Source organism: Coprinopsis cinerea (assembly GCF_000182895.1).
Source record: "Coprinopsis cinerea okayama7#130 chromosome 6 map unlocalized cont3.6, whole genome shotgun sequence".
Lineage (NCBI taxonomy): Eukaryota > Fungi > Basidiomycota > Agaricomycetes > Agaricales > Psathyrellaceae > Coprinopsis > Coprinopsis cinerea.
This window is the reverse complement of record NW_003307539.1, coordinates 776174-795497: the sequence shown is the minus strand read 5'-3', so window position 1 is coordinate 795497 and position 19324 is coordinate 776174. Positions and strand designations below refer to the sequence as shown.

The following is a 19324-nucleotide window of genomic DNA, read 5'->3' as shown; positions in this document are numbered from 1 at the left end:
TTGGATAGTAAGTGTTTCTCCATTACTCCACGAGAGAGTTCAGGAGCATTGTCGACCCGTACGCGGCCTATCTTCCGATTGGTCTGGTTCTCCACGCGAGCCTCGATGTGGACATAGGCATCGAAGGCATCGTCGCGGGCTCGAAGGAGGGCTACCCAGCCAAAACGTGTGTAGTCATCGAGAACTGCAAGGTAGTACTTGTGGCCCTCGGGCGTTTGGACAGGCCACGGACCGGAGATGTCAAGATGAAGATGGCCACCAGTGCGTGTAGCGCGCAAGCTACCTTCAGATGGATATGGTGTAGCGGCACGTTGGGCGAGTGTACAAACCGCGCAACGGCATTGGGTGGAGAAGCTACCGATGCACTTGATGTTCTTCATCAGGTTGTTGGAAACAACTAGCTTGACAATCTCGAAAGACGAATGTCCGAAACGTCGGTGAAGCAGTTCAGGATTTGGCGGTGAAGATGGGAAGAAGTTGGGTAGGTCGCATGTCTCCGAGGAAAGATAGAAGGCGTGGGTGGATGGATTTTGGGTGGGAGTAGAAGGGATTGGTGTTGGGGATGGAATGATGAAAGGACAGTTCATCACGGTCAGGAACCCTCGACGAGGTACGACGAAGAATTTTGAGGGTTTGACGCCCGGCTTCGATTCCCAGCATAATGTGCGAGAGCGGTCGAAGAGGACACGCAGGTTCGTAAAGTCAGTCAGACGTCCGATTGAAAACAGGTTGACTGGACTTTTGGGTGCATAAAGGCAGTTGCGAAGAGTTACCGCACATCGTTGACCGTTGGTCAGACGAATAGTGAATTTGACGGAACCGACCCCGTTGGCGATGAGAGGTGAGGCACCCGCAGTGCCGATTTCGACACTGATGTCACGGAAGGTATGGAAGACGTGACGATCCTTGATGATATGTTGCGTACAGCCGGAGTCCCAGATAACGAACGAGGTGTAGGACGAAATCTCCTTCGTAGGTGGGGAAGGGAGTGGGGCAATACTGAGCTCACTGTCCGAAAGGTAGCAGCCAATATCGAGAGTATCATTGAGGTTGGTAGCGACGGACAGAGTTCCTAACTTTTGGGCCAATAGTACAGCGTCTACCTCGGAAACATCACCCCCATCGTCCGGGCCTGGTTCGTCGGTTATCTCCTCTATAACATCCAACTCGTCCGCACCAAGGTTTCCTTCATCCGCCAGATAAGCCGATTTGTTTGGTTTACGACAGGTGGCTTTAGTGTGGCCAACGGCTCCGCAATTGTGGCATATAACCGCAGCTTGCTTGTTGGTCTGTGCCGTAGAGGAAGCAGGCTTAGTCGGTGCGGATGATGAGGTGGCAAGGGCAGTGGATGAAGAGATGGAGTTGGGAGGGCGAGGATTGGTGTTTCGGAAGATGAAGGAGTTAGCGATGAGTTCCTTGTGGAGACGTTCAGCGCTACGTAGCTCGTCAATGACCATTTGCCAGGGGACTATAGCCCGATCACCCCCATTGGATGCCAGCCAGATGCGCCAGATCGAGCGGAGGCTTTCGCCGATGCGGGAAGGAAGGCGATAATGGAGAGTGTTGATGATGGCACGGGGAGAGGCATCAGGGAAGTGGGAGTCCTTGATTTCCGTGGCGAGGTCTTCGAACTATTATGTCCAACGTGAAGGTGAAGAGTCCCTAACCGCTCGTGTGGCCTACCAGATCCTTCGAGATGAATATGGCGCTCTCTCCTACGAACAAGGCGAACCTGCTTGGGCTCGTCTCCGTTCTCCTTTACGCAGCATCGCTCCTCGTGCGCCAAGCCCTGTGGTTCCGACAACTACTCGAATCTTGTGGTATCCCCGTACCTTCTCCTTTCCATCTTATTGGCGACAACCGTAGCACTATTCATCAACTTTCATCACCTGGCATATCTTCACGCTCCAAACACATTCACATTCGCGAACTTTTCATCAAACAATATTTCGAAGAAGGCATCTTCACCCCTTCCTGGATTTCTTCTGGTCTTAACGTTGCCGATATCCTCACAAAACCTCTTAAAACCGTTCTTTTCGAAAAACACCGTGAATCCCTTGGTCTCATTCTTTCTCCACGAGTTGCCTCACCTGTTGTTACGACATCTTGATATTACTCTCTTTGGTTCTTCGTCCACCTTCGCGATGGGGGTGTGTTAGACAGATTTTCTCTTCGGTTACCTCATCACACTACACGATCACATGTCCACTACTTTAGTCGCGTCTCTCTCCATCCTCACTCTCCAGATCATTATCACCATCTGGACAGTGAGTATACTTTCCATCGTTCTCGTAGATTCAGACGACTCATGTATCCGTAGTTATTTCTCACCTGTGTGGTGATTCACCAGGTATATAGATCATTATCACCATCTGGACATTATTTCTCACCTGTGTGGTGATTCACCAGACCTAGAGTGTCTGTTTAACAGGTTGTTAGACAGATTTTCTCTTCGGTTACCTCATCACACTACACGATCACATGTCCACTACTTTAGTCGCGTCTCTCTCCATCCTCACTCTCCAGATCATTATCACCATCTGGACAGTGAGTATACTTTCCATCGTTCTCGTAGATTCAGACGACTCATGTATCCGTAGTTATTTCTCACCTGTGTGGTGATTCACCAGGTATATAGATCATTATCACCATCTGGACATTATTTCTCACCTGTGTGGTGATTCACCAGACCTAGAGTGTCTGTTTAACAGGTTATGAGCTACCCTTAAAGCTCTTATCTCGCCTTTACGACGTTTATCCGCTTGAGCGTGGCTCGCGATTGCGTTTTAAAGGACCCGCCTTGAGCCATTGTTGCATTCCCCACTCTATACGACATGCCGACCCCCGCCGGCAGTTATCCTTCGGGCGATGTTCGCCAAAACCCCTGGGACGAAAACCGCGATCTCGAGGATGATGGACAGGTCGATGATGGTGGCGCTGTGTTTGATGACGACGACCAAGCTGAGGAGCTTCCCCCGGACAACGCCCAACGCGCTAAGGGAAAACGTTCTCGCTCCAAGAAAATAGGTGCGCCTGTCGATCCTATCCCCGATTCCTCGCCCAATGCCATGCCTTCGATTCCTTCATACACGAGCCAACACTCTTATTCTTCTTCGGTTAAAGCCCAACCTTCCTCTTCTACAATTAAGAAACCTTTTTCCTTTTCTCGTTCTAAAACTGCCGATAAAGGCCCTTCTACGTATGATCTCGATTACGACAAGACCTCCCGTTGGTCTTCGGCTTCCCAGGCCCCTGTCCAACAGGAAACTTCAGCTTCTCAGAACAATCCCAATTTTCCTTCTGGCCAGTTTCAATGGAATTTCTCTCAGAATGGTCAACAATCCGGCCAACCTAACTTCATCCCCTGGCCTGTTCCTTATTTTAATCCCTTTCAACAACAACCTTATTTTAATTCTTTGTCTCCTCCAACCACGGGTACTTCGGACCCTAAGGTTTGGGCTGACCTCTTGGCACATGTTCGCGCTGTCACTGGTTCTGTCCCTACCGAGCTGGAAGATGCCGCGAGGTCCGCTCTCGGGAATGGTCTAAATGGGGGTGAGTCCTCGGATGACGATTTGCCTCCGCCACGCAATCCCGCGTCCGGTCGCGATCGGGGTTACACTCGTGCTCCTCCTCCCCCACCACCCCCTCGCACCTCACGCCCTCCTGCCTCTGACTCTTTTAACCCTTTACCTTTCGACCATTTGTATTTCCTTCGTCTTCTGGCCAAGGAATCTTCCGACGGCCGTAATAATTCTTCTTCTTTTAACCCTTTCCGCACGGCGCTTATTATGCACCGCAAGGGTACTTCGGTATCCGTTTCTCATTTACCTATTCTCGAAAAGCATGCGCATTGGAACGAGTGGATTGGTGGCATCAGGCACATCTTACGTGGCAAGAACGTCTTGGGCTGGATCACCTTACCCGAGGAGAACTCGAACAAACTCTCACCCATCAGCCGCCCTCTTCAGCCACCTGTCATCACAGCCATGTCTTCGGAACTCGACCATCACGCTGCTCACATCTGGCGAGAACTTGACCTTTTCGTTCAACATCACCTCCTCGCGTCCATCTCTCCTGCCGCGCGCCGCCGCATCGACTATTATGTCCAACGTGAAGGTGAAGAGTCCCTAACCGCTCGTGTGGCCTACCAGATCCTTCGAGATGAATATGGCGCTCTCTCCTACGAACAAGGCGAAGCTGCTTGGGCTCGTCTCCGTTCTCTAGAGTGCACCAACGTCCCTGGTTACCTCGCCCGCTTCGAAGACCTCGCCACGGAAATCAAGGACTCCCACTTCCCTGATGCCTCTCCCCGTGCCATCATCAACACTCTCCATTATCGCCTTCCTTCCCGCATCGGCGAAAGCCTCCGCTCGATCTGGCGCATCTGGCTGGCATCCAATGGGGGTGATCGGGCTATAGTCCCCTGGCAAATGGTCATTGACGAGCTACGTAGCGCTGAACGTCTCCACAAGGAACTCATCGCTAACTCCTTCATCTTCCGAAACACCAATCCTCGCCCTCCCAACTCCATCTCTTCATCCACTGCCCTTGCCACCTCATCATCCGCACCGACTAAGCCTGCTTCCTCTACGGCACAGACCAACAAGCAAGCTGCGGTTATATGCCACAATTGCGGAGCCGTTGGCCACACTAAAGCCACCTGTCGTAAACCAAACAAATCGGCTTATCTGGCGGATGAAGGAAACCTTGGTGCGGACGAGTTGGATGTTATAGAGGAGATAACCGACGAACCAGGCCCGGACGATGGGGGTGATGTTTCCGAGGTAGACGCTGTACTATTGGCCCAAAAGTTAGGAACTCTGTCCGTCGCTACCAACCTCAATGATACTCTCGATATTGGCTGCTACCTTTCGGACAGTGAGCTCAGTATTGCCCCACTCCCTTCCCCACCTACGAAGGAGATTTCGTCCTACACCTCGTTCGTTATCTGGGACTCCGGCTGTACGCAACATATCATCAAGGATCGTCACGTCTTCCATACCTTCCGTGACATCAGTGTCGAAATCGGCACTGCGGGTGCCTCACCTCTCATCGCCAACGGGGTCGGTTCCGTCAAATTCACTATTCGTCTGACCAACGGTCAACGATGTGCGGTAACTCTTCGCAACTGCCTTTATGCACCCAAAAGTCCAGTCAACCTGTTTTCAATCGGACGTCTGACTGACTTTACGAACCTGCGTGTCCTCTTCGACCGCTCTCGCACATTATGCTGGGAATCGAAGCCGGGCGTCAAACCCTCAAAATTCTTCGTCGTACCTCGTCGAGGGTTCCTGACCGTGATGAACTGTCCTTTCATCATTCCATCCCCAAGTTTTCGTCCCAGGGGTTTTGGCGAACATCGCCCGAAGGATAACTGCCGGCGGGGGTCGGCATGTCGTATAGAGTGGGGAATGCAACAATGGCTCAAGGCGGGTCCTTTAAAACGCAATCGCGAGCCACGCTCAAGCGGATAAACGTCGTAAAGGCGAGATAAGAGCTTTAAGGGTAGCTCATAACCTGTTAAACAGACACTCTAGGTCTGGTGAATCACCACACAGGTGAGAAATAATGTCCAGATGGTGATAATGATCTATATACCTGGTGAATCACCACACAGGTGAGAAATAACTACGGATACATGAGTCGTCTGAATCTACGAGAACGATGGAAAGTATACTCACTGTCCAGATGGTGATAATGATCTGGAGAATGAGGATGGAGAGAGACGCGACTAAAGTAGTGGACATGTGATCGTGTAGTGTGATGAGGTAACCGAAGAGAAAATCTGTCTAACACCCTGGTCCATACGAACTGCGCTGTAGTGAGGTAAAGGCCTAGGGATGAGGTCACCAAAATCTATATTCGTCTTGTATCATTCCCCCGAACCCGGTGTTAGTTTGTCACCGTAGGGGGTCGAGTATGATACACAATCCGGCTTGGGAGTTTCAACCCCGCGCCTATCTCGAATCTTGATCCGCTTAGTGACATCTCGACTGGGTGATGAGCCAGGATGGCCACTCTGGTCTCTCCGTATACGCTGTTCGTCCTCTCCTTTGCTTTTACTGACCGTCTAGATTCCGAGTTTATCTGCCTTTTGCTAGCTGAGGTTGAAAGCTTGCAAAGAAGGCCAGGAACGCGCATCACATGACGTCGGCACTACAAATCTCAGGCCCAATCTGTAAGTATCATGTTGCTTTCACACTGACGTTGCACGATGACGATCATCTGGTCCGTTTCATCCTTCTATGGGTCTTGATGAGAATGTCTTGACTCGCCCAAAACTGATATGGGCTGAGCGAATAGTAAGCTATATATCTTCGTTGCGTCTGTCATCATCGGCCATCCTTCCCTTGACGACCACCCTCATTCCCTAGACGAGTCTAAAATAGCACTGCAGTGTGTGCACACGTACGTCCAGTACCCAAGCTCGTCTCCCGAAGTGAAGCACTCACAGTTGACCTTTATAGGTCTTTTTCATTACAAGTAACCTTATCGACCACCGGATTCTTGTCATATCCCACTTTTGGAATCCTCGCACTTTTTATTGTTACGCCGCGATTCCCATAAGACGTTCCAGGGCTTTAAATTCGGGTCTTTCTCTGTCGACGACGCCCATCTCCTTCACTATGGCGGTCCTCGCCAAAGTCGCATCCGGTGTGAAACGACGTATCCCAGCCCCTAAACCCTCCCAACCAGCCCTTAATGCCCACCAGAACAAGCCTCCGCCAGTTCCGCAGGCGCCCGATCTGAGGCGCTGGAGCGATTTCATGAATCCTTTTCCACCTGTAGGACCTGGTGGATATACCAAATATTACAAGTCGCGGAAGGGTGGAGCAGGGGGAGATTTGGAGAGTCAACTGCAATTCCAGCTTCCTGAACTATGTCGGTTGAATTATGCTATCCCTCCGCCGCCGCGATCGATACCACCCGTACCCCCGACCAGACCTCAACGACCGACGGTGTCGACGACGACGACGACGACGACGAAAACAACGACGCATCCGAGGTCCGATAAGGCCACCAACAATCTCAGGCATAGAAAATTATCGTCGATTGCCGAGTCCACCTCTGAGACGACGCTCGCTGGGTCGTCCGAGTCGCCGGCGACGGCTACGGCCAGTACGACGACAGCTTGTACACCAGTGCGACGGTCCCTCCGCCGCCAAAAACGACGCCTTTTACGCACCCCGAGCATCGAGCGTGATTTTGGATCGCATGCTGGAGGTTTATTCGCCTCTCAAACTGGGACGCTTGACCGTTCTGGATCCGCTTTTTCATCTCGGACGTCATCAGAGGAGGGGGGAGCTTCTAGTGCGTCGTCGAGCTCGGACGACCATTCGTCGCCTACTTCCACGGACTCCGACATGCCCTTGACCCCGAGAGACGAGATCACGGTTGTTGTTGCGGGCAACGAGAAGAAGAAGAAGAATAGGTATGGGTATCATGAGGGTGGTGGTGGTGCACAGGGCCAGTTGGTGGCGAAGAAGCAGGTGATGGTTATGGTGGGAGGAGGGTACCAGGGTGTTCGAGTTGATCATGGTGATGATGATGACGGGGAATGGGAAGATCTTGAACCGGTGTATCCCTTCCAACGACCTGATAGTCGATCGACCTATCGTACAGCACGGTCAGAGTTCTCAGAGTTGTGAGTTTATTTTTGGGTCTTATAAACGCCGCTTTGTTACTTCGAATTCGTTTACTTAGCTTCGTTTGTATTATTAGCACGTAAAACCTTTGTTTGGGATCGGTGTAGTCTAGTAGGCAAGCGTCATCATGTATGATTAGATATGTACAAAATGCGAATCAAAAGATGTAATAATTGGCTATCCTTTCAGATGGGTGTGAGTATATACTGTGGGTCTCCTCGTGTCTACATCGATCTCGCAGTCAAAGGCGCCAACAACGATGGCTTCATAATTTGGCATCCGGCTTCTCCAAGATAGTCTTCACCAACGGTGCAACCGCTTTACGCGTCGCATCCGCATTCTTCTGCTTGTACACCCGAATCTTGGAGTTTGGCGGTAGCTTATCGGTCTTGCCGTCGTCCACGGCAAAGTTCTTGTGGGGTTTCAGCTGTAGAGTTGTATCTTCCTCCAGACCTTGCCAAAGTCGTGCAGCCAGCGCGTTGACGTCGACTGATGACCCTTCGTTGTCGAGGATGATCCAGGCCTGCTCGCGCGCGTGTTTGCCCTTTTTGCCTTCGTCTTTCTCCTTCTCCTTGTCGTCCTTCTTGTCTTTCTCCTTCTCTTTTTTCTTGTCTTTTTTCTTGTCTTTCTCCTCGTCGTCTTTCTCCTCCTTCTTGTCTTTTTTCTTCTCTTCCTTCTCGTCGCCTTTCTCCTTCTTCTTCTCCTTCTTCTCCTTCTCCTTCTCGTCCTCGTCTTTCTTCTTCTCCTTGTCCTTCTTCTTGTCCTTCTCGTCGTCGTCTTTCTTCTTGTCCTTTTTCTTCTCTTTCTCCTCGTCTTTCTCCTTCTTCTTGTCTTTCTTCTTCTCCTTCTCGTCGTCGTCGTCGTCGTTCTCCTTCTTCTTGTCCTTCTTCTTGTCCTTATCCTTATCCTTCTTCTCTTTCTCCTCGTCTTTCTCCTTCTTCTTGTCCTTCTTGTCCTTATCCTTATCCTTCTTCTTCTCTTTCTCCTCGTCTTTATCCTTCTTGTCTTTCTTCTTCTCCTTCCCGTCGTCTTTCTCTTCTCTAAAGGTAGTGAGGACGCCGAGGATGGTGAGGTCGCGTTTCTTCATCCATGCCAACGAATCGGTCTCGAGTTTACCGTCTGAGCCCCACACCTTGAGTTGAACGGGAACGGTGGCGAGTCCGACTTTGATCGCGGGTTGGCCGTCCGCCCAAGGAAGGATATATGTGGACTCCTTGTAATCTCTCCTCAACAGATCCCATCCGCTCAGATGGCTCAGATCATTCTTCTTCTCTCCCAACTCCTTCGACAGATTCTTGATTGCAGGGACATCGCGCAGCCCTACATCCGTCAGATTATGCGAGATGCCGAGGGTGGATTTGACCGCGAGGTTAACGGCTGCCAGGCGATCGTCGTCCGTGGCTTTCCCGCCTGGCTTCAACCCCGCCGTATCGATGAGGATGGCGGATAAGAGGAGGGTGGCGAGTTCGGCTGGGAGGTCTGGGGGGAGCTGGGACGCGACGAGTGAGGCGCAGCTTCCGCATGGCTTGATCAGCCTCGGGACTGCGGTGTCCATGTACAGCCCCTCGTCCTCGTGGTGGTCGATGACACCGACGACTTTTCCACCGGCGTACTGCGCCCCCAGACGGTTATGATCGACTAGAGCAAAGTTGTCTGGGTGGAAATCGCACAGGTCGCTTGGGGAGAGGAGGTATTCTTGGGGATCTGGGATCCCGGCGAGGCTGAGGGCGAAGAGGTTCTCTGCGCGGAGGATAAAGTCCTCTTTGGCGATTTGGATGAGTGGGATGGCGGGTTGCTGGTTGACTTGGGAGAGGAACCAGGCATAGCCTATGGCACTGGCTATCGAGTCGAGATCTGCCAAAGCTTGTTAGTTACGATGGTTTTGTGGTTATTCTTAGGCGAACCTCCAGCCTCGTTTCCGGTGACGAGTGTCCATTTCTTCGCGTCTTCCGGTGCCTCGCGGACTTGGGTGAGGAAGGTGACCTTTGAGGTTGAAAGGAAAGTGGCGAGGGCAGCGCTGCACGTCGTCGTTGGCGCTGCATCGCCAATCTGCGGGGGAGTGGCTAGTCCGATGGAAGACATGGTCGAGCGGCGGACAGGACTTGGTGGTGTGCTCATTATTGGACGCAGTGATCGAAGAGATAGGGGCCTGAGGGCCCTCGAACAGGACACGGATGCGAGAAACGTTGTGGAGAAGCTGGATTGAGACCCATCATGATGGCGCGAAACAAACCTGGATCTTGGACCGTTCACGCGGATCCAATAGAGTTCTCAGAAGCCAAGTCCCAGGATTATAATAGAGAAAAGGAAAGAATATACAGGGTATAGATACGATGAAATTATTTGGAAGACAACCATTTCTCTACCAACCGCCGCTGGGGTGCTGCTTCTTCACCCTTGTAAGCTACCAGAACCCGTTCTGTTGCAAGTTCGTCGATGGCTGAGAGTGATTTAGGCACTTTTGTGTTCGAGGGAGATGTGCTTAAGCTCGGGGTTTCGAGTAGGTGACGAGAACACTGAATAGAAGTGTTAGTTCTCTGCATGACAGGAACAGGAAGGTCGGCATACCAGTTTCACTCCCCACCAAGCTCTAATGGCCAGTCCGGTCGGCGGTGTAGTCTGAGGCGAGTCAAGGTCGCGTTCAATCATGTCCACGGCAACCAAGAACATCTTGAGCGCCAGTGGGAGGTCACCAGCCGAATACGCAGTCTCTGCGAACTGAACAAATGTGAATGGGTTCTGTGGATTCAAAGCCAGTGCATGCGAAAGCGCTTGTAACCCTGACGTGTATCTATAAAGCCTGTGAACTGGGCGCTTCCACAACCGCAACCTTGGGGACTTACTGTCGGTTCGTTACATAGATATCTGCGAGTTCCAGCCATGCTTCTGGGTCGGTATAGAAAGTATCGAGGTATTGGATGAGTTCTTCAGTTGCCTGGTCGATTCCTCCCTTCTGGCGAAGCACAGATATCTTGCGTTTCCACGCAGCCTTCAGTGGACTCTGTCAGGAAACGAAACGAGGCGTTCAAAGCGAGCTACGCACAGCGTTCGTAGAATCCTTTTGCAAGAGTTCGCGGTAGTAGCTGAGGACTATGTCGAGAGGTTCTGTAGCTTCGATACGGATGCCAGTTAGGACGTCCACCCTGGGTGAATCGGGGAATTTGTTGGCGAGTTGTGCGATGCATGCCTGTGGGGTTGATGTTATTTCCTAGCTGGTGACTAGGAGAGGTTTAGGACGTACATCAGCGACCTCTAATCTGTCGAGGTCGATAGCAGCCAGTGCCAGCTGTTCGAGGAACGCCCATCCTATACCCCGGTCAATATACACGCCGTGTCACATACAGCCTGTATGGCCATACCTTCTTCCCCTTTTGGTGCCTTTCCAGATTTCAAGACAATGTCACCCTTCTTGAATACATCCTGTGAAGCCCTAGAGTGGTTGGCGCGATACGAGGCGAGGCGCTGCAAGGCAGAGGCGACGTCGGACATGGTGGTGTTTGGTCGAAACAGCGATCAAAGCTCTCGGCGTCAAAACACGACATCGGGATTACCATCTTCGTCAATAACCACCACCACCACCATGACATCCCCACCTTCAAGGTAAAACCAACCGCTATCCAACAATCGAATATTCATAAAACCAGCCAGGGCGATTCTATATGCATCAACGATTTGGCCCTGAATTTACCACTGAGATCAGGCGCGCAATGGTCCGTTCAGCCAGGGAGTCCACCGGTTCTGCAGCCCATTTCGATCTCGCTGTTTATCGACTACGACGTTCGCAAGACTGCTGCCTCGGATGACCTCTCGCATTCTATCGACTATGCGCAGATTGTCGAACGACTCCAGGTTCATCTCGCGTCGAAGACGTCGTTCGCGTCCCTGCATGATGTCGGGAAATCTCTCTGCGACTTTATCGTCCTCCGCTACACCGAGTCTTTTGAGAAGTTCGAGCTGAAGGTTACGCAACTCAAAGCACCTTTGCGATGTCGACGCGTGGCTGTTGGGTTTGCGTCCTACAAAACTCGAGGACAGTGGATGGTATCGACGGTGGAGTTTTTCGTGGAGGACTTGGTTTGCCCAACGATCATCGGCGTAGGCCCCCAAGAGCGACTAGAAAAACAGGACGTTGTCGTCAACTTCAAAATTCAAAATGCGGTGGAGGCTATGGTCATCGATCCACCGGACCTACGCGATCTAGTCAAGCAGGTCTTCGAGGTTAGTCGCGATAAAATTCTGGACCCGCGGGTGGTTTGCTCATGGCTCTCCTTAGATGGTACAGGACTCTACCTACCTCACGCTGGAAGCCCTATCCTCTGCAATCGCCAAAGACATTTTGATGATCCTCGCGTACGGGAAGACGCCAGTGAAGGTCACCGTCAGCGCTTCCAAACCCCACGCTCTACCCCTCGCCAAAAGCTCAGAAGTCGTCATCACGCGCACCCTAGAAGACTACGAACATCTTCATCATGTCGACCACCGCACCGTTCCTCGGACTATGACGGTGGCTCCGAGTACCGTTCACAAAGTTGTTTTGGCTCTGGGATCCAACCTCGGTGATCGATTCAAGAATATCGAGTCGGCACTCCGTCTTTTGGAAATCCCGGGAGAAGTGCTCAAAGAACATAAACCGGTTGATGGTGATAAGGCAGAGGCAATGAAGGTGGACGTCGTGGACACGTCTTTCTTGTATGAAACTGCCCCCATGTACTTCACCGACCAGCCGGCTTTTATCAACGGTGCTTGTGTGGTATGTTTTCCCTTCATGTCCAGTATACACAACCTGAATTGTAACTTTCAGATAGAAACCAATCTATCACCGTTGACGCTACTTCTCTTGGTCAAGACTATTGAAACTATCGTAGGACGCGTCCCGAGTGTCAGGAACGGCCCTCGAGCGGTGGATCTGGATATCATTCTATACGACAACGATGTTTTCGATACCCGACCTGTGGAAGACCGCAAGGACCTGGACAACCTGGAGGGGCAACTCGTGATACCCCACCCTAGGTTGGCTGAACGAGAATTCGTCCTTCGTCCCCTCAATGAGTAAGCTCTCCCCTAGACGCCATCTGCTGCCACAGCTCACGTGTTCGAACAGCATCGTCCCTGACTTGGTTCACCCTGTGTTGAAGAAGAGTATCGCAAGGCTCCTCCAAGACCTCCATATATCTCCTAGCGACCCGCCTATGGAGAAAGTAATACCTTTCCCTCGCTTACCACCGCGTCAAGATACCGCCTTCGCCTACCCTATCGAACAAGTTCCAGATACCCTCACCCATTGGAAATACGGCAAAGCTGGAACAAAGGTCATGGCGACGCTCAATACAACTCCCGACTCCTTCTCAGACGGTTCAACCCACAATGTCCTTCCTGCCGCTATATCCTATGTCAAGGACTCTGTTACTGCCGGTGCGCGTATCATCGACATTGGGGGGTACTCGACGCGTCCTGGTGCCGCGTTTGTCTCGGTTGACGAGGAGACCAATCGGGTCGTTCCGTACGTGCAAGCAATCCGAGAGCAAAACGGGCAAGATCAAGTGGCGGACATTCCTATCAGCGTGGACACTTTCCGTTGGGAAGTGGCAGAAGCGGCTTTAGCAGCTGGTGCCAACTGCATCAACGACGTTTATTCGTTCACCGGACCCGACTCGTACCCCCATTCCGAGAAAAATAACCAGGAAGCGGAAGGGATCATGACGAAGATGAAAGCGATAGCACGTCGGTACGCTGCGCCTGTTGTACTTATGCACTCCAGAGGGGACGCGGGTCAGAACAAGGATTACAAGGTATACGAGTATGCTGGACCGAACGAGGCGGTTTTGGAGGGTGTCAGAGTCGAGTTGGGCGAGAAGGTGGAGAAGATTGTGAAAGGCAAGGGTGGGGTGCGTAGATGGTCTGTTATTGTGGATCCTGGGATTGGGTTTAGCAAGACTTTGGATGGGAACCTTGAGGTGCTGAGGCACGCCTCGCAAGTCGTTGATGCGCCGTTTATTGGACCTGGTTGGTATCTTTTCACTCGCCCACGCCTTGCTTGCTCGAGACTGACACATGTCTACAGAGGGCAACAAAATGAATCCCCTTTATGGATTCCCTCAACTTATTGGTGTCTCGCGCAAGTCGTTCTTGGGTGCCATCCTTGCTGAAGGACAACATGGACGCAAAACGACACCAAAGGAGCGCGTGTTTGCGACTGCTGCTGCTGTCTCGTGTGCGGTTCAGCAGGGTGCGCTTGTTGTAAGGGTACATGATGTGCAGGAGATGGAGGATGTGGTGAAGGTTTCGGATGCGTTGTGGAGGTTGTAGGCAACTGGGCGCTTGTTAGGGGTAAATGACGATTTAGGCAGGTGATCGGCGGACTTTCAAGTTGAAGCTTTGAAGGTCGGACACTATGTCCGGTCGTTTAGCGCCCATGGGCGGCTGTTCTCGAAGTCCAGTATGCCGAGTTGACTGGGAATAATAGTGCGCTTTTCCCTTCATAAAATGGTGTGTCCACCGCAAGAACTGCAGAGTGCTCATACGCTTTGTGGAGCACGAGATCCGCCGCCGGAATATGTGGAAGCCATTAGCGCGAGACTACGGTGTAAGTCATTGGCCGGATGGTAGAGTGCACATGGTTCACGTCGACGATTCGATATGTTGGGCTGCACATCAATTATGAAAGATGTGAACATAGGGCCATCAAGTGGACGTCTCCTGGATCGTCGGGAACGAGCAGTAGCCTTTCGACGCATCCGGTTTTCCGCTTGGATGCAAACCGGCGTGTTTTGCCGATTTGGATGGTACCCCAGGTAATACCTCGCATTTTTATCGCGAATTCACAATACTCATGTGGGATGTGATAGACAACTCTAGGAACTGTTGCAATGGCCAGTACAATACTGCTGCGACGTGTCCTGCTTCCGGTATGTTTTGTTTCCACCCACTATCATATATCACCATTTTCGACCAATGCCCAATACTACAGCTACTTCGGTAATATCATTCATGACCTTCGATGCACGCGTCTGACTCCGATGCTCTTTCGCAGAGAATGCCTGTCCTCACTCCTACGCTTATGCCTACGACGAAGGAAGCAGTACCGCCCTCTTCACGTGCCCCGGCATCAGGAGGGCTGACTATACCGTCACTTTCTGCCCTTAACGGTAGAGCGGGTTGATATACTAGTGTATATGCTCTTTGTTTATTTTTCCTGGATATCATTCGTGGGTACAGATTACAAGGTATTGCGGTCTTAAGCTAGCTCCCCTTCCGAATTAATGTCGGACTCGGACAGGCACCAGGCCAACTTTCCCTTCACCCCCTCAGACGATAGCACGGAAGCCCACGCCAACCTTCGTGATCCGCTCTTCCGAGCCCCATATTCCTCTGACCTAAGCTTGTCCTTGCCAATAGTCAAAGTCCTCGACAGCCCGCCGACTGGTGTACCAGGCTGAGGTTGGAAAGAAGATCTATACGATGTCGCAGGAAAGTGCAATGAATTTGACGATGGTTTGGTTGACAGCGAAGTACTACGAAAGGCGGACAATCGCCAGTAGGTTACACTCGGGAAGCCAATAGTTCCACTTTTATGGGAAGCTGAGGATCCAAGGATCCTTCCTCCTCGATAATCGGTTGTGCAATACCGTTCATTTGCCAGTAAACCTTCTTGCCGAGTGAAGTGAACCGCAGCTTCTCGAGCAATGTGACCAACACGACCTCTGGGGAACAACCTTCCTTCAATCTCATCGGTCACGGCGAGGACAATAAAAGACACGCACTCATTTCCAGCTGCGAGAATTTGAACCCGATGCAGGACCTTCCACCACCAAGGAATGTCATCCTAGAAATTCAATCATAGTCATTATGGTTACACGGAGTGCACAAAAAAGCGGTACGCACAGATGGGAATAAACACCGGGAATCTTCGCCTTCAAAAGTTTCTCCGGAAGAGGGGAGAGCCAGCGTTCGGGTTTCCACTCGTGTGCGTCGGGGCCCCATAAGTCAGTATTCCTGTTGGAAGCAAGAGTAGAGATAAAGATCTTTGTGCCCTTGGGAACGAGGATTTCATTCATCTCCTGTCCGTCGGTCCCAATGATCGGCTTTGAAACAGGAAGAATCATATCTTGACGAGCCCTGATATAAGCATGAGAAAGGAGTATACAGAATCGATGGACGCTTAAACACTTACTCTCGGAGCAGCATAGGGACGGGCGGGTACCTAGAGTTTGCTCAGTTAGTTGAAGTTGGTCTCAAATGCTCGAAGACTTACAATCGCATCGTTTCCCTGCAAATGGCATCGAGGAATGGAAGGTTTACCAGTTCATCGTGCATGAGTTCGCCACCATTCTGAGCTTTAGCTTCGAGAATTTCCGCTCGCAATCTTTCCTGGACCTCAGGATTTTCGCTCAACAAGTGGAAGATGCGAGATAGGGCATTGGAGGTTGTGTCCATCGCAGCGAAGGTAAGAGTTCTGGATAATTCGTAAGCTTTAACTGGGGTATCCCGAAAGGAAGCACAGGCACATACGACATCTGACCAAGTAGCTCTGATTCCGGCAACCTATCCTCTTCAGAGGCTTCCATATTGGCTTTCACTGCAGTGGGGTCAGAAGAGCGTAAATGGATAGATAATAGAGAGCGTACTCAAAATGCTGATGATATCCTTCCCTCGCCCGATCTGATTTTGCAGCGCTTCGTCTCCCTCCGCCAAAGCCTTCTTCTTCTCTTCATAGATGGTCACAGAAGTGTTCGTGATGATGTCGACAATATCTCGGACTCGGCGCAAATTTCCCCAGAAGATACTGAGGATGTCCACCACGAAACGCCTGAAACGAGCGGGTCCAATGTTGTACACAAGAGGCAACAACACGAAGCGGGAAAAGTTGAGTTTGTGGAGAGCCGGGCTAGCAGGCGGTCATTAGCGACTGGAAGCAGACCAATGGATTTCACACTCACACAAGCAGCTTGACCGAGACACTATACGGATGCTCTTCACCATCTTCTGTCATGGGATCGAACGAGTATCCTAGTCCACTTTGTCCGATGAGTTCCAATGCAGTCCGGGTCATCCATGCCAGGATATCAATCTTTCCGACGTCTTCAATGTCAGCGACTTCATTGCAAATGAGGAAAGCTCTCACATCTTTAGGTCCATTGGCGACTTGAGCCTCAATCGCATTTCCGAGCTTGAAAGGGTGTGAACAAGATGGCTTTCATACGGTTTATAAGCGGAACGTACCCTGTTCACGACGTCATAAAATATTGGCACTGGGACGTGGATTTAATTGAGGGCAGTTGGGCATCACGGAGACCACTTACCCATCTCACGCATGTGCGCAATTGAGAATACTGGATTCAACATCTTCCGTTGCTTGCGATGATGCTCTCCTCCAGTTGAAAGGAGACCCTTGCCGAATACAACATCGTTCGCCCTGTGGGTCAAGGTTCGTGAGCATAAGAACGACAGGGTTTTAAGAAGCGCTTACACAAAGAAAGAATCCGTTTCGTCATAGATGTATTGATCCTGGTAATCATATTTTCTCGTGAGAGCCGTTTAAGCAACACTCTTTGAGAGCCAACCTTGACAATGATATGATGCAATGCCTTTGGGTCGAATACATATAGGTGCGCTTCCTAAATTCCCCAATCAACAGGTAAGTGAGCGTAGCAGGGTATCTGGAGGCGTCAACTCACGCCAAAGAACCCATTGAATTTTAGAACTCCTCCATCTAACGTGAGCAAATCTCGTCGTCAGGTGGTGAAAACGATGTGACGAGGTAGGCGGTACGCACACTTCTCCGCAATCTCAATGTGGTAGTCCCATGCTCGGGGATGAACCAAATCCGGGAAGTTCCCTAGACGTAACGTTATTATTACCACTTGTTCACCCAGATGGTCGTGAAAGCTCACCCTTCAAAAATGACTTGTAGGGCGGACCGGGAACCTTATCCAACGGGTTCTTTGTCGTCGCCTTCTTTACGATCTTCCACACCAGCCACGTCAGGACAGATGCACCGACAACCTGCCCGACTGTTGGAGAAACGTTCGTCATTGGATGTGAGGAATAACAGGTCAAGCCTTCAGGAATGTTTGGGTGCTCGGTCGTCGTCGTTGATTGCGTTGGACATCCAGCTGTGCCAGTCGCCGCGATACTTAAATCATGTTGCCAACCGAGGCCCGATTTTGCTTACTTCCGTCGAAAAAGTAAAGGTTTATCGCGTCAGCACCTCGCTTGCCTGGAGCCATCGCTTCTTTCGCACTGTGGAAGTTTGTCGGTGGGACGAAAGAAGCATTTCGATACCCTTTGCGGGACATGCTCGGGAGTCGGATGACGACAAAAACCCACGCGGAAGCACCCTCGCACGCTAAAACATCCGAGCCTACGGCGCCCGTTCTGAATTCTCGAAGTAAGCGCTCAACTAACAGATTGGCATTGTCCAATCATGTACGGCGTATACAGAACCAACCTATCCATCCAAGGATCTAATCAGGGCCGCGTGTGCCTCCGAGCGAGGCGCGATATCGCATTTAAACGGAGAGATTTTACTGTTCAATCGTGAAGTCTGTCAATTTCGGTTCTGGGCTCAGATTGCCTTTCCACTTACCATAATAGTTCCGGAGTAACATCGAGTGACAACGGCTGGGTGCTGAAGGGATCCTTTACGTTGAAGACGGAAAGCAAGGCTGCAGTCATGTAGAGGAGTGAATCCTGGCTCAAATAACGACCGGGACAGACGCTGGGTTCAAGGGTCACAAAGGTCAGCGAAGGTCCTGTTTCAGCAGCCGGCGTAGTGAAAACGTACCGACGTCCGTAGCCGAACACGAGCGAGTTGGCGTCCAGGAGAGTGTCGTCAAGTTGCCCGTCCTTCAGCCACCGCTCCGGGAACGTTAAACTCCAGCGGCTGATCGAAGACATCCGGGTCGTGCAAGATAGCCCTTGGATACAATGCAGGTAAGCCCGAGTACAAAACCACTATGATCGCAGAACGCCTGCGTAGGCAGTCGCCGAGACCTCTATGGCTATTCTCTCTTGTTCGTGGTAATCGGGATGATCTTCCGCGGGCAACCCGTCCAGAAGACCACGAGCGATGCTAACGTGGTCAACATCATCGGAGTCGCCCCCGCTTTGGTTTTTCTAGATAGATAACAAACATCTGCACCAACGGATCTAGGACTCCAAAGAGCACACTTACGAGTCATACTTCGATCGGTATTATACGATGAGGCACTAGCTTGGCAAACGTCGGGCATCACCAATCAATTCGGGCTGGGCGAGGTGAGGCGGCGGGGTGGCCTCCGTGCGCCGAGAGAATATGAGGGGATATGCGACCCCGTACCGGGCATTTCTAGATGGTAAACCCAAGGTAAGCTTGGGGAGGGTCCCGGGGACGACATTCTCATTAGCAAATCCCGGACACTAATAGCTGGTGGGATATCGTTGTCGCGCTGTTTGGTAGCTCAGTAGAATTGTTCAGACATATTGCGATTGACCTCAGCAACATGTATGGGAGTGCATTGGGAGCTGGAGTCTCGGGGTACAAGATGATGGATTGATGGGGAACACACCGCCGACGCGCGAGTTGCTCCCGTTGCACTCCACTGAATTCCTGAATCTTCGTAGCATTGAAGTAAAGCACTAACCGAAACTGCAGAAAAGTAAGTCCAAAGGGGACGGCGGGACGCCACTTCCCTAAG

At 51.4% G+C, this 19324-nt stretch overlaps 6 protein-coding genes across 6 annotated transcripts; 3 read left to right on the top strand and 3 right to left on the bottom strand.

The window, feature by feature from the left end:
* Nucleotides 1–2834: 2834 nt before the first annotated feature.
* Nucleotides 2835–5477, top strand: CC1G_13477 (hypothetical protein; the record flags this gene model as incomplete). Its single annotated transcript, XM_001837735.2, has 1 exon — nt 2835–5477. The coding sequence occupies one exon, from the start codon at nt 2835–2837 to the stop codon at nt 5475–5477; it is 2643 nt and encodes an 880-aa protein (XP_001837787.2).
* A 1152-nt stretch (nt 5478–6629) lies between these two features.
* CC1G_12483 (hypothetical protein) lies at nt 6630–7652 on the top strand (the record flags this gene model as incomplete). The annotated part of the gene is made up of 1 exon (XM_001837734.2): nt 6630–7652. The coding sequence occupies one exon, from the start codon at nt 6630–6632 to the stop codon at nt 7650–7652; it is 1023 nt and encodes a 340-aa protein (XP_001837786.2).
* A 262-nt stretch (nt 7653–7914) lies between these two features.
* CC1G_12482 (exopolyphosphatase) lies at nt 7915–9873 on the bottom strand (the record flags this gene model as incomplete). The annotated part of the gene is made up of 2 exons (XM_001837733.2): nt 9554–9873; nt 7915–9503 (listed from the first exon to the last, which is right to left on the bottom strand). Exons 1-2 carry the CDS (start codon nt 9729–9731, stop codon nt 7915–7917), a joined length of 1767 nt encoding a protein of 588 aa, XP_001837785.2. The 5' UTR covers nt 9732–9873.
* A 115-nt stretch (nt 9874–9988) lies between these two features.
* On the bottom strand, nt 9989–11138 carry CC1G_12481 (tetratricopeptide repeat domain 35; the record flags this gene model as incomplete). Its single annotated transcript, XM_001837732.1, has 6 exons — nt 9989–10165; nt 10218–10440; nt 10493–10638; nt 10693–10836; nt 10891–10955; nt 11009–11138. 6 exons carry the CDS (start codon nt 11136–11138, stop codon nt 9989–9991), a joined length of 885 nt encoding a protein of 294 aa, XP_001837784.1.
* A 549-nt stretch (nt 11139–11687) lies between these two features.
* CC1G_15556 (folic acid synthesis protein) lies at nt 11688–14792 on the top strand (the record flags this gene model as incomplete). Its single annotated transcript, XM_002910968.1, has 9 exons — nt 11688–11867; nt 11923–12399; nt 12451–12698; nt 12751–13374; nt 13408–13652; nt 13711–13875; nt 14113–14232; nt 14495–14554; nt 14680–14792. 9 exons carry the CDS (start codon nt 11688–11690, stop codon nt 14790–14792), a joined length of 2232 nt encoding a protein of 743 aa, XP_002911014.1.
* Nucleotides 14793–15188: 396 nt separating this feature from the next.
* Nucleotides 15189–18545, bottom strand: CC1G_15856 (cytochrome p450; the record flags this gene model as incomplete). The annotated part of the gene is made up of 18 exons (XM_001837729.1): nt 15189–15349; nt 15410–15471; nt 15531–15764; nt 15820–15849; nt 15901–16101; nt 16158–16224; nt 16274–16533; nt 16586–16815; nt 16869–16897; nt 16949–17061; nt 17116–17153; nt 17210–17263; nt 17324–17358; nt 17422–17484; nt 17540–17659; nt 17821–17888; nt 18235–18366; nt 18433–18545. The coding sequence occupies 18 exons, from the start codon at nt 18543–18545 to the stop codon at nt 15189–15191; spliced, it is 2010 nt and encodes a 669-aa protein (XP_001837781.1).
* Nucleotides 18546–19324: the final 779 nt, after the last annotated feature.